At 46.7% G+C, this 15250-nt stretch overlaps 1 protein-coding gene across 6 annotated transcripts in view; it reads right to left on the minus strand.

Annotated features, from left to right (window-relative positions):
- The window catches only part of KYAT1 (kynurenine aminotransferase 1), a 32274-nt gene extending 17032 nt beyond the window's left edge, over window positions 1–15242 (minus strand). Inside the window, exons 1-3 of one of the 6 annotated variants that reach the window (XM_073540985.1) lie at window positions 15118–15242; window positions 13208–13303; window positions 258–316 (exon numbers count right to left, since the gene is read on the minus strand). In XM_073540985.1, coding sequence (XP_073397086.1) covers window positions 258–316; window positions 13208–13300 — 152 coding nt within the window. In that variant the 5' untranslated portion in view covers window positions 13301–13303; window positions 15118–15242. Of the gene's footprint in view, window positions 1–257; window positions 537–13207; window positions 13304–14765; window positions 14819–15111 lie in introns of those variants that run through there. The other 5 variants (XM_073540986.1, XM_073540987.1, XM_073540988.1 and 2 more) reach the window with 5 other exon arrangements.
- Window positions 15243–15250: the final 8 nt, after the last annotated feature.

Genomic DNA, 15250 nt, shown 5'->3' on the forward strand with positions numbered 1-15250 from the left:
CCCCTTATAAATGGCCCCAGAACGCTGCATAATTAAATAAAAAAACCCTTATAGTTACATCCTGGACCAGCGCTGCGCCTCTGCTTTCAGCCATGTGCCCCTTGTTAGTCTCCTGGCACAAACAATGTCACAAGACCGCTGCAGCCAATTAAGACACTGATCGTCTGCAGCCTTCAAAATTTTGGCAGAGTGGACAATCAGTGTTTTTTTCTTCTCGTGACGGATGCAGTGGTCACATGCCAATGTGTCCGACTCACCAGATATTTTCATCCACTCCCTCCAGTCTCCGGGCGTGGATCCGTTTTGCCATCTTGTCCTGTATTTGGGTGGTAAAAGCATAGAGTAGTGAGAAGCAGGTCTGGATCCCCCTACTTTGTAAAGTACAGTGATCAGATGATCGACCCCCCCACCCTTTCCATACAGAACCGGGCAGAAAAAGCAGACGCTGGACTTTGGACCTTGCGACAGCTAAAGAATGTGAGTGCATTCTAGCGGAGAGGATGAGTGTAAGATGTGTGCACCAGAGTGTGCAGCACTGTGCCTGCTTGAATGGAGCTGTACATTAACGGACACAGGAGATTATGAAATGATGAACTATGTGACCTCCAGCTCTGACCCGGAGGGCAAAGAATTCTGTAGAAGGGTTAATTAATAACATGGTAGATTACAAAACAGCTGTTATACACGCTGCTAATCATTTCATACTAGATGGAAAGTCATTGTGTGGACCGATGTTTCTGGTGTGTAATGGCAATTCAGTGGCAAACTGCAGCATCCATGCATTGTTCACCAAAAGTTGGTAAAAAGTCTTAAAAAAAGGATTTTGGTACTCACCGTAAAATTTCTTTGCTTGGAGCCTTCATTGGGGGACACAGGTAACCATGTGTGTATGCTGATGACACTAGACAAAGTGATTTTACGGTCAGTGCCAAAAATCCTTTTTTATTCTTTCATTGGAGTACACAGTTAACAATGGTATGTCCTAAATCAGTCCCAAGGGAGAGAACAGACTGTAGTGTTCATATCAGATTGGACAAAGGGCAACCATCGCTTGCAACACTTTACTACCTAGGTCGGTATCAGCCGAGGAGTAGGTATGTAGCCTAAATAAACTTGCTAAAGAATGAAGAGATGACAAGGAAGTGGCCTGGCAAACCCGGACTGGAGAGGCCTGGTGGCAAACAGCCCAGGAGGCCCCCACTGCATGGGAGAAATGAGCTTATGGTCTATACTTAACTCGATAAGCCTCCAGTATAGTCGAACTGATCCAGCAGGTGATAGACTTGGAGGCAGGTAGTCCCTTACAACAATCCACAGGAATGACAAACAAGGCATCCGAACGCCTGAAGGATGTGGTCCTTGAGAAGAAGAGCATCCAGCTTGTGGAGATAGTTTTCAAGAGGATGGGCAAAAGGAAGGAAGGACAATATCCTCATTGAGGTGAAAAAGGGAGACTACCTTAGGAAGGAATGAAGAAACTGGTCGCAAGACCACCTTGTTCTGTTGAAAGACAAGGAAAGGAGAAAAGCAAGAGAGCTGCTTATTCGGAGACCCATCTAATAGAAGTGATTGCAACTAAAAAGGCTACCTTCCAGGGGAGAAGAAGCAATGTCCTGTATGGGGATTGAAGGGGGATCCCTGAAGAATGTTCAAGACTAAGCTAAGGTCAAACGGGTCCATAGGGGGACGATATGGTGGCGCTACGCGGTCAACATCCTGAATGAAGGTCTTGACCTGGGGACGAGAGGCCAAATTCCGCTGAAACAGGATTGAGAACGTGGATACCTGACCCTTGAAAGTATTAAGGGACAAACTGGACTCCAGCCCTGATTGTAAGAACACCAGGATGAAAGGAATGGAAAAAGACATGAGTGCTGTGTAACTATCCTCACACCAGTGAAAGAGAGCCTTCCAGGTCCAGTGATAAATGCTTGAGGATGAAGGTTTCATTGCCCTGATCATGGTCTGTATGACCTAGGATGAGAAACCTGTCTCCTTCAGGACTACGGCCTCATCGGCCATGCCAATAAATTGAGAGACCAAAAATTCTGGTTGAATAGGGGATGCTGAGAGAGTAGGTCTGGTCAGTCTGAAAGTTTTCAAGGTATATCCACGAGTAGGTTGATTAATTCTGTGTACCAGGCTCTTCTGTGCCAGTCTGGGGGCAACTAGGATGACTGGAACTCCCTCCTCCTTGATTTTCTTGATAAGTCAGGGGATCAGAGGAAGAGGTGGAAAAAAGTATGGAAGTCAAAACGGAGACCAGGAATTGAATGGGGCATCATGACTGACTGCCAGAGGGTTGCAAGACCTGGCCATGAAACAAGGGACCTTGTGATTCATCAGAGGCGACATCAGAATGACAGTGGGAGTGCCCCACCTTTGACAGATCTGATCGAACACAGATGGGTTGATGGACCACTCGTCCGATGGGAGACCCTGACGGCTTAGGAAGTGGACCGCCCAGTTGTCCATGCCTGGAATATGCACAGCTGATATTGCTGGCACGTGCCGCTTGTCCCAAGTTACAATCTGTGAGACGTCTGACATGGGGGACTTGTTGCGTGGCCCGCCCTGGTCGTTTATGTATGCACAGTTGTGGCATTGTCGGATTGAATGTGAACTGGTCGGTCCAGTAGAAGGTCCTGCCAGTGGAGAAGAGAGAGGTAGATAGCTCTGATCTCCAAATGGTTGATGGGAAGGGAGGATTCCTGAGCGTTCCAATGACCTTGGTCTGTGTGATGAAGGAAGACCAACTACCATCCAAGAGACTGGCATCCGTCGTGACAACTTGCCAGTGAACAGGAAGGAATAATCTCCCCTGCCAAACGGAGGGGAGAGATTCCACCATGCCAGAGACTACCTCACTAGAAAAGGCAGAAGTAGGGGTGATCCAGAGAGGAGATCCTTTTGTCCCAAGCTAACAGGAGGTCCAGCTGTAGGGGCTGGGTATGGAATTGTGCGAAAGGGACAGCTTCCATTGCAGTAATCACCTTCCCTAGAACTCTCCTTTAGAGTGGAATAGAGCGTGAGGATGAGTGACTTAGAGCATGAAACCCCAGGCTGAGTGCAGAAATCTTTTCCTTTGGAAGAAGGACTTTTGCGTGAGCGGTATAGAACAGTATGCCAAAAAAAACTAGGCGCTGGGCAGGGACCAGAGACAATTTTGCTGTGTTGACGACCCATCCTAGATGGGAAGGAGTGTCGAGGGTGACCTGAAGACTTTCTGAACAGTCTCAGAAAAATGGACCCTTGATCAGGAGGTCGTCCAGATAGAGAATGAATGCAATCCCCTTGGAATGAAAAATGGCCATGACAGTCACAATAACCTTCGTGAACACTCTGGGAGCCGAGGCCATCTCGAAGGTGAGAGCTGTGAACTGGTAGTGCTCCCCATGGACCGTGAAGCAGAGAAACCTCTGATGTAACAAGCAGAGCGGGATGTGGAGGCTGAGCATAGGAACTCCTCAGGTTCAATAAAGGCAATTACAGTGCAGAGGAATCCCAATGAGAAATGACGAAGGCACACCAGCCAGTTTAGTAGCTTGAGATACAGCCCTTAGAAGCACAAAAAGATTGGAATAGAAACATGAGAAGTGTTCCTGAGAGGGAACAGGTATGTCGATGGCTTGGAAGAAACCAGGGACCCCATATGTCATCCTGGGAGGGCAGACATGAAAAAACATCTGCATGGGAAAGAAGAGAATTCTATCTTGTAACCTGTGGGGATGATTTCCCTGACCCAGGCATCATCAACAATGGAGAGATCCAGGAAAGTAGAAGATGGCCACCTACCCTGAGAGAATTATTTTCATGCATAAGAGAATCTATTGGATAGGGCACCAGAGTGTTTGGCAGAGCGTCTGTTAGAGCGCCATGATGGGGTGGGCTTGAACGACGACTTTATTCACTCTTCCCGGATCGGGGACTAATCTCGCTTGGAGGAGGTTCCAGAGGAAGAGAAATTATGAAAGGGACGAAACTGAAGAGAATGTCTTCTGGTGAACAGAAGTTTAGGCTTAGGCTGGCGAAGAGAGGTACTCTTACCACCGTTGGCTTCCAAGATGAGCTGATCCAGTTTACACCCAAAGAGTCGTGATGCCGGAAAGGAAAGATTGGTAATGCCAGGTCTGCATTCCATGACTTCAGCAAGAAAATTCTGCATGTGGCAACAATATTGGTGGTAACAGTGGCGGAACAGCTGGTGGTGTCAAGAGATGCAACAAGTAGATATTTACCTACGTAGGCAATCTGGTCCCCAAGCTCAGCCAGTTCATCTGGTGAGGCCGCTGATAAAATGCCCTGCCCAGGCGGAAACCAACTTGGTTACTCATGTGGATGCGAAGGCGAGACAGAGAGAGGCACCAGAATCCTCAAAGGCGGATTTGGCAAGGGCCCCGATCTGTATGTCAGTGGAGTTCTTGAGAGAGGAGCCATCAGGAAGTGACAGAACAGTTTTAGCCAAAAATCATGAGACGGTCGTCTGTCGGGTCGACGGCCAGGGATTTTGCCCATTTGCTGAGAAGATCAGTACCGAAAGGATATAAGATATACAACTGCCTTCAAATTGGGAAGTGCTTTTCCGGGTGTTAGCCATGTAGAGTGATGAGCTGAGCCCTCCAATAGGCTGGAGAGTGTGCACGTGAGCCCTCGCGCGCTGATTGGCTGGCATGCACGAGGGAGGACATGTACGGAGGAAGTAGAGGCCTGAGAAGACGGGGAGTAAATTTTTCGCGCGATGAAAGGGGAAAGATGCTGGAGCATCCATAATCACTGTAGATGCTCCCTTGCTGCCTTGAAGGGTAAGGCTGGCTTCACATTTGCGTTTGGAGGCGCAGCGGATACTCGCCGTGAAGCTCCGCTCCCTGCTGTGCCTCTTTCGGTCAGCTCCGCATATGGGAGCAAGCCGCTGCATGCGGCCTGCGTATCCTATCTTTAGCATTAGGTACGCAGGCTGTGCGCAGGTATGCTTTTGCCGCCGCATGCGTCCTTTTGACGGTGCGGCGACATGCGCCAAATGCAACATGTTGCATTTTGGTGCGATCACCGCACCGTCAAAAGGATGCATGCGGCGGCAAAAGCATACCTGTGCACGGCCTAGTACCCAATGCTAAAGATAGGGTACGCAGGCCGCATGCAGCGGCATGCGCCCATAGGCGGAGCTGACCGGAGGAGCGGCAGGGGGCGGAGCTTCACAGTGAGCGTCCGCTGCGCATCCAAAAGCAAATGTGAAACTAGCCTAACTGTGGGGAAGAAAGGAGGGACTTTACTTGTGTCGTCGAGGTCCCAGCTCCCTCTTCTCAATATAGGATGGCGTCAGGAGCCCCAAGGTATGGAGTGTGTGTGTGTGTGTGTGTGTGTGTGGGGGGGGAGTCACTGGCAAAGAATCAAATGTCCTTCTACCCGCACCGCCGTGGACCCAGACGGTGCAGAAGACGGTGGTGACTCGAAGGGGAGGGCCACTGAGGAGTGACCACCGTCTTCCTCCTGGTAACACTCTGAGGAGAGGGTTGGGGTATGGAAAAAGCAAGGGACCACCCAGAGACACGCTGGAAGTGTCAGGGCGTAAGGTCCTGCCTCGCAGACCAGAGAGGGTATGATGTAGACGGCACCATACTGTTCTCTCGGTCACATAAAGTGGGTACGGAAAGTATTCAGACCTCTTTAAATTTTTCACTCTATGTTTCATTGCAGCCATTTGGTAAATTCAAAAAGTTCATTTTTCATCATTAATCTACACGCTGCACCCCATCTTAACTGAAAAAAAAGATTAGAAATTTTTGCTAATTTACTAAAAAGAAAAACTGAAATATCACATGGTCATCAGTATTCAGACCATTTGCTCAGTACTGAGTAGAAGCACCCTTTTGAGCTAGTACAGCCATGACTCTTCTTGGGAACGATGCAACAAGTTTTTCACACCTGGATTTGGGGATCTTCTGCCATTCTTCCTTGCAGATCCTCTCCAGTTCAGTCAGGTTGGATGGTGTACGTTGGTGGACAGCGATTTTCAGGTAGACCTCTCCAGAGATGCTCAATTGGGTTTAGGTAAGGGATCTGGCTGGGCCAGTCAAAAATAGTCACAGAGTTGTTCTGAATCCACGCCTTTGTTATTTTAGCTGTGTGCTTAGGGTCATTGTCTTGTTGGAATGTGAACCATCAGCCAAGTCTGAGGTCCAGAGCACTCAGGAAGAGGTTTTCATCCAGGATATCTCTGTACTTGGACGCATTCATGTTTCCTTTAATTGCAACCAATCGTCCTGTCCCTGCAGCTGAAAAACACCCCCAAAGCATGATGCTAGCATGATGCTGCCACCACCACGTTTCACTGTTGGTATTGTATTGGGCAAGTGATGAGTAGTGCCTGGTTTTCTCCACACAGACTGCTTAGAATTATCACCAAAAAGTTCTATCTTCGTCTCATCAGACCAGAGAATCTTATTTCTCATAGTCTGGGAGTCCTTCATGTGTTTTTCTTAGCAAACTCTATGCGAGCTTTCATATGTCTTGAACTGAGGAGAGGCTTCCATTGGGCCACTCTGCCATAAAGGCCTGACTGGTGGAGGGCTGCAGTGATAGTTCCACAAAGTAAACTTTCTCCCATTTCCCTACTGCATCTGTGGACTTCAGCCACAGTGATCTTGGGGTTCTTCTTTACCTCTCTCACCAAGGCTCTTCTCCCACGATTGTTTAGTTTGGCTGGACGGCCAGGTCTAGGAAGACTTCTGGTGGTCTCAAACTTCTTCCATTTAAGGGTTATGGAGGCCACTGTGCTCTTAGGAACCTTGAGTACTGCAGAAATTCTTTTGTAACCTTGGCCAGATCTGTGCCTTGTCACGATTCTGTCTCTGAGCTCCTTGGCCAGTTCCTTTGACCTCATGATTCTCATTTGGTCTGACATGCACTGTGAGGTCTTAAGCCCCCTTCACACATAGCGAGATCACTAGCGATATCGCTAAAGCGTCACCGATTTTGTGACAACAGTGATAGCGATAGCGATCTCGCTACATGTGACACTTACCTCCGACCGGCCTCCCCGCTAGCTATCGTTGATCGCGCGAGATCGTCCTGGTCCATTTCTCGTCGTCGGCTTCCTGCTGGCGCCGACAAGCGACTCCATGGACATGGGAGGAAGTAGTCAGCAGAGCTGCCGTCTGACAGGTAAGTAAGACCGCCGACCGCTGCTGCATCGCTGGTGAGATCTGCCTGTTTGGCAGCTCACTAGCGACCATTTAGCGATGCACCAGCGATCCTGACCGGGTCGTATCGTTGTCGGGGTCGCTGGTGCATCGCTAAATGTAACGGGACCTTTATATAGACAGGTGTGTGTCTTTAAAAATCAAGTTCTATCAGTTTAAATAAACACAGCTGGACTCCAATGAAGGAGTAGAATCATCTCAAGAAGGATCACAAGGAAATGGACAGCATGTGACTTAAATATGATTGTCTGAGCAAAGGGTCTGAATTCTTACGACCATGTGATATTTCAGTTTTTCTTTTTTAATAAATTTGCAAAAATTTCTACATTTCTGTTTTTTTCAGTCAAGATGGGGTGCAGAGTGTACATTAATGAGAAGAAAATGAACTTTTTTGAATTTACCAAATGGATGCAATGAAACAAAGAGTGAAAAATTTAAAGGGGTCTGAATAATTTCCGTACCCACTGTATTTTGGGAACACGGTGAGAAGTTACACCCTGTTACCCTGAAGACAAGAATCTTAAAAACAAAGCAAAAAGATTCTTAACACACAAACAAGGTGACCTAAGAAAAAAAGATGGATCTGGTATCAGATCAAGGTCTGCCTCCTACTGACCCCAAACCAAAATTGACATGATTTATGTCAGCCGGTGGGTGTACCCTGCATAGGAGACGATAAATCTTTTTTTCACCAATTGTCAGCCTTCTAGAGACAGAAGCTAAACTAAATTAAATGAAGCCTCTATAATTATTGGCCATCAACACTATTAGTCCAATTTCCAAAAATTACAATCATTTTGGTTGGTTTTCACATGTGCTGCCATCTAGTGGCCATTAAAAGGTCTCATTTTACAGCTTGCTGTGAAACTGATTGTTTGTGCCCCACATAGATATCTATTTTTTCCCTTTTCCATAGAATAAGGGATAACGCTGTTCTTTCTAGGGGTTTTACCACTAGGATCCCAAAAAGATCCCGATTCCGAGAAGTAGGCTATCCAGAATCACAGAGCTTCTCGACTTATGCTTGGTTCATTTGGAGCATCTGCCAGAAATAGCAGAGCACTGTACTCTGCTTTCTCTGCCAGTTCCATAGACAATGAATGGAGCGGAGGTCCAGCATCTCAGAATTCAGAGCCTTGTTCTTAGGATCAATAGGAGTCCTAATGCTGAGCTATGAATAGGAGATAACTTTATAATCTAGAAACAACTCTTCAAGCTTGTCATACACACTAGATCGGCTAATTGTCCCTTGGGCCTTTATCTATTTTTTTCAAACCCTCCTATGCACGTTTATGTCTGATTAGGTTGAATTCAGAAGTCCGTATGGTTCATAAATAGACAACAAATGCCTAAGAGGCTGTTAGTTCAGGCAGGTCAGACCTATGGCTGGTTTGCGCTTTACGATGAAACACGGATGTCTGAATCCAGCCTTAAAGGGGTTTTCTGGTTCCTGGAAAACCCCTGACCACAACTGCAGTTTTTTTTTTTACTCACCCTTTCAGGGTCCAGTGCTGAGTCGACAGCGCATCTCTCTGGGTCTGTTATTGCCTGCAGCCTTGACATCATGTTGACAACGTTGCAGCCAATGAATTACTGAACTGAGCAGCTCTGCCCAGGTTGATGCCACGAGCTGCTGAGCTCAATGATTTTCTGCAGTCGTTGATCTGACATCAATAATAGACACAGGGAGTAGCTGCAGAGATTCAGCATTGGACACCGGAAGGGTGATTTTATTTTTTTTTTAAACAAACTGCATCTGTGGGAGGGGTCTTCTGAAACCAGAAAACCCCTTTAAGAATAGAGGAGTAAGTGTCTGCTGGACCCATATGGGGCTAGTTTGTGTCCTTTGAGAAAAAAGAACAGGATCAGGCAAGTTGAAATCCAACATGTCTGACCCTTCTTTCTCTGGACCTTGAACAGACATGACAATTCAATACACATTAAATGGTCATCGGGACTAGGCATGACCATCCTCATCTGCATAGGGCTGCTGATATCACTGCCTAAGGTTTAGATACCAGAAATCTGCTGTCATTGCGCATTATGGTATTCATTAATTATCTCCTTAAAGGGGTTGTCCAGACTTGGGATTCAAGTTGGAGTCACTCTCTGCACAGTCAGGATTCTTCGGTGCTAAGATCAAGCTGTCATATGACTACAAGTATGCGATTTGCATACTTCCAGCCAGGCCCGGATTGGTAATATACCGAACCGGGCAGATTCCCGGTGGGCCGGTGGCTCTGAACTAGGAAATGGGCCGCCGGCCCTTTAAAACCTTTGACTAGGCTCTGTGTGCGCGCTCCCTCTCATCGCATGCGCTGACAAGGGCCGCATCTGCCGGCGTCAGTGCGTGAGCGTGCCCCACGTCCGTGACTGTGCGCCGCTGCTGCCCTCCTCAGTGCAGGCAAGCGGGAGAGCTCGCGCCGCACACTGGACCTTGTCAGAAGTTTGAAAAGGCCGCCGCAGCAGCACGCACAGGACTCCTGCCTCTCTGTCTGATGCTGGAAAGTACCAGCATCAGAGAACAGTGGAGAGAGCCAGCAGCACGCAGGATTAAAGGTAGTACCTGCCTGTGAGTGCTGTGCTTCCAGGGAGAGCTAGGGAAGCAGCTCAAGCCAGCAAGGTGACATCGTCTTCTGCTCTGATCTGCATCGGGGGAGGTGAGGGGACAGAGCTGCTGTGAGCACTAGAACCTGAGGAGCTGCATATGGACATCAGCCTCCTCTGCACCACAGAAGAGAGAGTGTGTGTAAGTAATACTTGTGTGTGGTATCTGTAGTATGTAAGTGTGTAATGCTTGTCTGTGCGGTATCTGTAGTGTGTGTGTGTGTGCGGTATCTGGTGTGTGTGTGTGTGCGCGGTATCTGTAGTGTGTGTGTGTGCGCGGTATCTGTAGTGTGTGTGTGTGCGCGGTATCTGTAGAGTGTGTGTGTGTGCGCGGTATCTGTAGAGTGTGTGTGTGTGTGCGCGGTATCTGTAGAGTGTGTGTGTGCGCGGTATCTGTAGTGTGTGTGTGTGCGCGGTATCTGTAGTGTGTGTGTGTGCGCGGTATCTGTAGTGTGTGTGCGGTATCTGTAGTGTGTGTGTGTGTGTGTGGTATCTGTAGTGTGTGTGTGTGTGCGCGGTATCTGTAGTGTGTGTGTGTGCGCAGTATCTGTAGTGTGTGTGTGGTATCTGTAGTGTGTGTGTGTGTGTGTGGTATCTGTAGTGTGTGTGTGTGTGTGTGTGTGGTATCTGTAGTGTGTGTGTGTGCGCGGTATCTGTAGTGTGTGTGTGTGCGGTATCTAGTGTGTGTGTGTGTGCGGTATCTGTAGTGTGTGTGTGTGCGGTATCTGTAGTGTGTGTGGGGTATCTGTAGTGTGTGTGTGCGGTATCTGTAGTGTGTGTGTGCTGTAGCTGTAGTGTGTGTGTGTGCGGTATCTGTAGTGTGTGTGTGCTGTAGCTGTAGTGTGTGTGTGTGCGTGGTATCTGTAGTATGTAAGTGTGTAATGCTTGTCTGTGCGGTATCTGTAGTGTGTGTGTGTGTGCGCGGTATCTGTAGTGTGTGTGTGTGTGTGCGCGGTATCTGTAGTGTGTGTGTGTGTGTGTGCTGTAGCTGTAGTGTGTGTGTGCGCGGTATCTGTAGTGTGTGTGTAGTGAGGACATTCATTGTATGTGGGCTGGTGAATTTTTTTCGTGCCAGGGCTGCTTTTTGGTCCCAGTCCGGCCCTGCTTCCAGCCACATTTAGACTAGACGTGTCCGGCCTCGCTCAATTTGCTTGTAGTGAGCAAGACTGTGCACGTCTAGTTGGCAAGTGACAGCCAAAATATTTGAAGCCCTTTTAAACTCTGCCAAAAGATAAACATCTCTGAATTTGAGTCTATTTTTAATGAATTTAGGGGAAAACGCACCACAAAAAAAATACAAAATTATACATTTGGGCCAATTTCTGTAAACTTTTTAATGAATTTGGTGAAAAAAAAATGAAGACAAAGCAAAAAATTTAAAAAGCCGGAAACACAATGGTGCCTATATATCTGCTAAATTTTCGCCACACCACATTGCCTCATGTGAATATACCTTTATGTATTCAATGAACCTGCAGTGATATAAATAGATGCCATCCAAAAGGAGAACTTTGTCTCTGCATTACCTCAAAATACCCCCCCCCCCAAAATAAAATGCATAACATTCTAAAAAATGTACTAGGCCTCATTAATCAAAGTTGCCATCTTTGTTGCCTCTAGCAACCAATCATAGCTCAGCTTTCATTTTTCTAGAACAGGTTAAGAAATGAAAGCTGAACTCTGTTTGGTTGCTATGGGCAACAATGACCGATTTTCTTGTAGACGGTTTTGATAAATGAGACTTGGGGGTGGTAAATGTTCTCACAATTCACAACATCTGTCAATATCTGAAGCTGGGGTTACGATTACATGCGTGAGAATTTCCCATGTCACTGATAGGCATATTAATAACATGGCCGCTTGCAACACGTGTACAGGATGTGTCCTAAATTTCCTCAGGGCTTTGTCCCTCCAGAGACATTTATTCGGCATTATTTCCACAGAACTAAGTAAAAGGCTAAAAGTGGAATATTGTAAACAAAGTCCAACGTGACATAATGGAGAGGAGCTGCGCATGAGTTGTCGCCATTACTACAGGCACCATCCCCATGGCATTACATTATTATTTTTTTTTTACTGGTGTACTAGAAAATTGCTCATAGGGCAATTCCCTAATATACTATATTTACTTAAAAATAAATAATCTAACCATTCTGCCCCAATGTCATCAGTGGTTTCCATCTGTGGGTCCATTAATACCATCAGTGCTTTTCCAGTATGGATAAAGAAAGAAATTACAAAGCATCTCCTATACTTTTCAATGTTAAACACAAGTTCGCTGTATGCATTTCTCATGGACCTATAGACTTGTATTGGCCCTTGTCATCCGTGCTACCAGAAAAAAAAACGACATGTCTCCATTTATTTTGCACGGACACGCGGTCCATATAGATAGCACCATAGGTTATAATAGGTATGTGTGGCATTCGTGAAAAAATTGAATACCACAAGTCCTGGAAACACGGACATGTGAACGAGGCCTAAACAGGTACAGCAAATCCATAAAAAGTCCACATCACCAAGATATTTCTAGCATCAAGTTCCACTACACCAAGAGGAAGTGCACGTGACACCAGAAATGCGTTAGTGGTATGGATTTTTGATGAATTTTCTGTACCGGTTTTAAAAATTTTGAAATAAAGCATTAAAGAAATTTTAATATACATCGTCAAACCGGACTATTCTTCCTTTGGATAGTCTCATGCAGGGGCGGACACAGACGGAAGAGGGCCCCTGTGAAAGAACAATATATGGGTTCTTCTTTTGCAGTTCAAAAACATGTCTGCTGCAGTAGCTGCCTTATAGGTGGTAGTGGCCCCCTTCCTTCTTGGACCCCTGTGCAGATGCACAGATTGCAACAAGGGTATGTCCGCCCCTGTTCACACATCCATGATTCAAATGGATATCATGCAGATGCCATCTGTGTGTCGTCCATTCACCCCACGGATCAACTTATTGACATACGTCTGTCTGATTAAACCTGCACAGAATAATTTGGTCTAGAAGAATAAAAGAAAGCCATTGGGGTGCTCAGCTGCAAATCCACTAAGCAGAGAATGGAGCAATGCTGCCCCCCCGACTCTGCTGAACGCTTACATCTGACTGGTAACAGTGAACCGGTGGGGTGGTTACTGGGTGTCAGACCGACCCCTTATCTGATATTTATGGGTTCTCAATGTAGCACACCTGGAACTTTAACTGTGGACTATAATTCCTGCAAAACAATGTGGACATGTGCTTTAAAGACTGCCATGATGAGCACATAATGACTATCTCCATGGAAGCATTTACATAAGCGCGCACACTCTCTATTATCCCACAGATGTGCTCATTACTGCCAGCTTACATGGAGATTAGCGGAGATTTGCCCTATTAAACATTGCTTAGTAAGATATACTCACATGAATAGAGCTGGCAGCGGTGCCGCAGAGTCGCTTACACCATTGTGCAGTAGTCCCCATGTATCCAACCACTCTGCCTCTGAATGGGACCATCACCTACAGCATGAGGTGGAGAGGCTGAAGATACATGATCATGTACAGTACATCTTTCTGCTAATGGGAATCTAGTAATCTACATGCGAAAACTAAACGCATGCCTCTGCCGCTCCCATCTGTCCCAGTCACCTGCATGGCCTACTACAGCAAGCCATCCGGAGGTGCCAGGTAGGGAACATACTGATGTGAACAGTTAATATGCGTTTATTATAGTATGAAACTCATTTCCAATCTACATAGAGCCATTACAGCTTCCTCTATGGAGGTCACCCTGCTGTCCTGATCTCCATAACAGATAATGGGCTTCACAAATCACAATGCAGCTGTATAGCACAGCTTGCACCTGATGTAGGACATACATACACGTCCTTTTAGAAGGGGTTTAGACAGATCCTATATTAGTCTATAGATGATGGATATGACTGTTTTGTCTACGTCAGGAGCTTTTCTGGTCCATATGTTAAATGGAAACAATAACTGGGCTTTACTACAGTCAGGCTATCCCCACTCGTTACGGATGGGCTTTAAAGGGTTATTTCAAGACTAGGATATTGATGACCTATCCTTAGGACAAGTCAGAAATATCAGATCGGTGGGAGTCGGACACCTGACTCCTTCACCGATCAGCTGTAGCAGTTTTCCGCAGCCTCTGCAAGTAAGCAGTAACCGAAACACCACAGCGCCACACGCAGTGTAGTGACCGCTCTCATGAACTGCAGGTCAGCTCCAATGCCTAAGTAGCACTGTCACTATATGAATCACTCAACTAGAGGAATGGTGAAATCACAAAGTAAAGATGGGAAACTATTTTTCCCTAAAATGAGAAAATTTGGATACCTGAATGACAGCACGTGGAGGCCTTAGGGTATGTGCACTGCACACGCTGCGGATCTGCAGCAGTTTCTGCTGCGGTGTACAGTAGCATTATAACCTATGAAAAATGAAAACCGCTGTGCAGACGGTGTGGATTTTTCCGCGTGGTTTTGCTGCGGTTTTCAATCCGCAGAAAGAAATGACATGTCAATTCTTTCTGCGGAATCCGCAGCGGTTTTCCATTTCCTCCATTGTAGAGGTGATAAACCGCAGGGCAAAACCGCAGGCAAATCCGCAGGTCTTCTGACTTACGGATTTACCTGCGGATTTTACTAAATCCGCAGAGCATTCCGCAGCGTGTGCACACACCCTTAGACCCTACACTATGCGGCCATGGACATACTGTACTGCCACATGGTGGAACACATGTACGTTTCATAGGGGCCTATGATGTACTCAGCGCCTCTGTATAATGAGGCATAGGAGAACACATGGCACAATCTTTTGTTCTATATGGCTCTGTATGAAACTGGAGGTAGGCAGGGCTACAGGGTGACCCCCAAAGACACCTAAGGCCATTGCCCTACAACTCACAGGTAGTGCACCGCTATAATACGAGCATCCAGCACTAGTACCATGTTATACCCACGTGCCTCAATTTCCAGCACCACTGTCGGAGTCTAGCCTAGTATGATTTGCAGTGCATGATGGGATATTTGTGCAATTGAAGTCACATGACCCTGTTCTAGAGTAGAGGTCAATACTGCCTTGTTGTCACAGTAATAAAAAAAATGATTTCCATAAAAGTACAACTTTTATGCGATAGAAAAGCTGCAAGCTACTTTTGGTGACCACAATGACACCCAATGCATTCCTATGGAAAAAAAAACATGTAGACATCCCAAAGTCACCATACAAGCCAGGCCTGTTCTAGCAGCCATGCCAAGTGTGCCCTGATCACCCCTAAGCACCACACAGAGGCTGGGAATACATACACATACCCAGCAACCAACGTCAACTCAGCTCAGTCTCTGTCATGGAGTCCTCGTGCCCGCGACAAAGATGGCGGTTGCGCCCTCTCAGGCCCCGCCCCTCTGATCTGTTTGTCCCAGGAACATTGGATCCTCCCTCTCA

The sequence above is a fragment of the Dendrobates tinctorius genome, unplaced genomic scaffold (genome assembly GCF_039654945.1).
Source record: "Dendrobates tinctorius isolate UK_male_01 unplaced genomic scaffold, ASM3965494v1 ptg000120l, whole genome shotgun sequence".
Taxonomy (NCBI): Eukaryota; Metazoa; Chordata; class Amphibia; order Anura; family Dendrobatidae; genus Dendrobates; species Dendrobates tinctorius.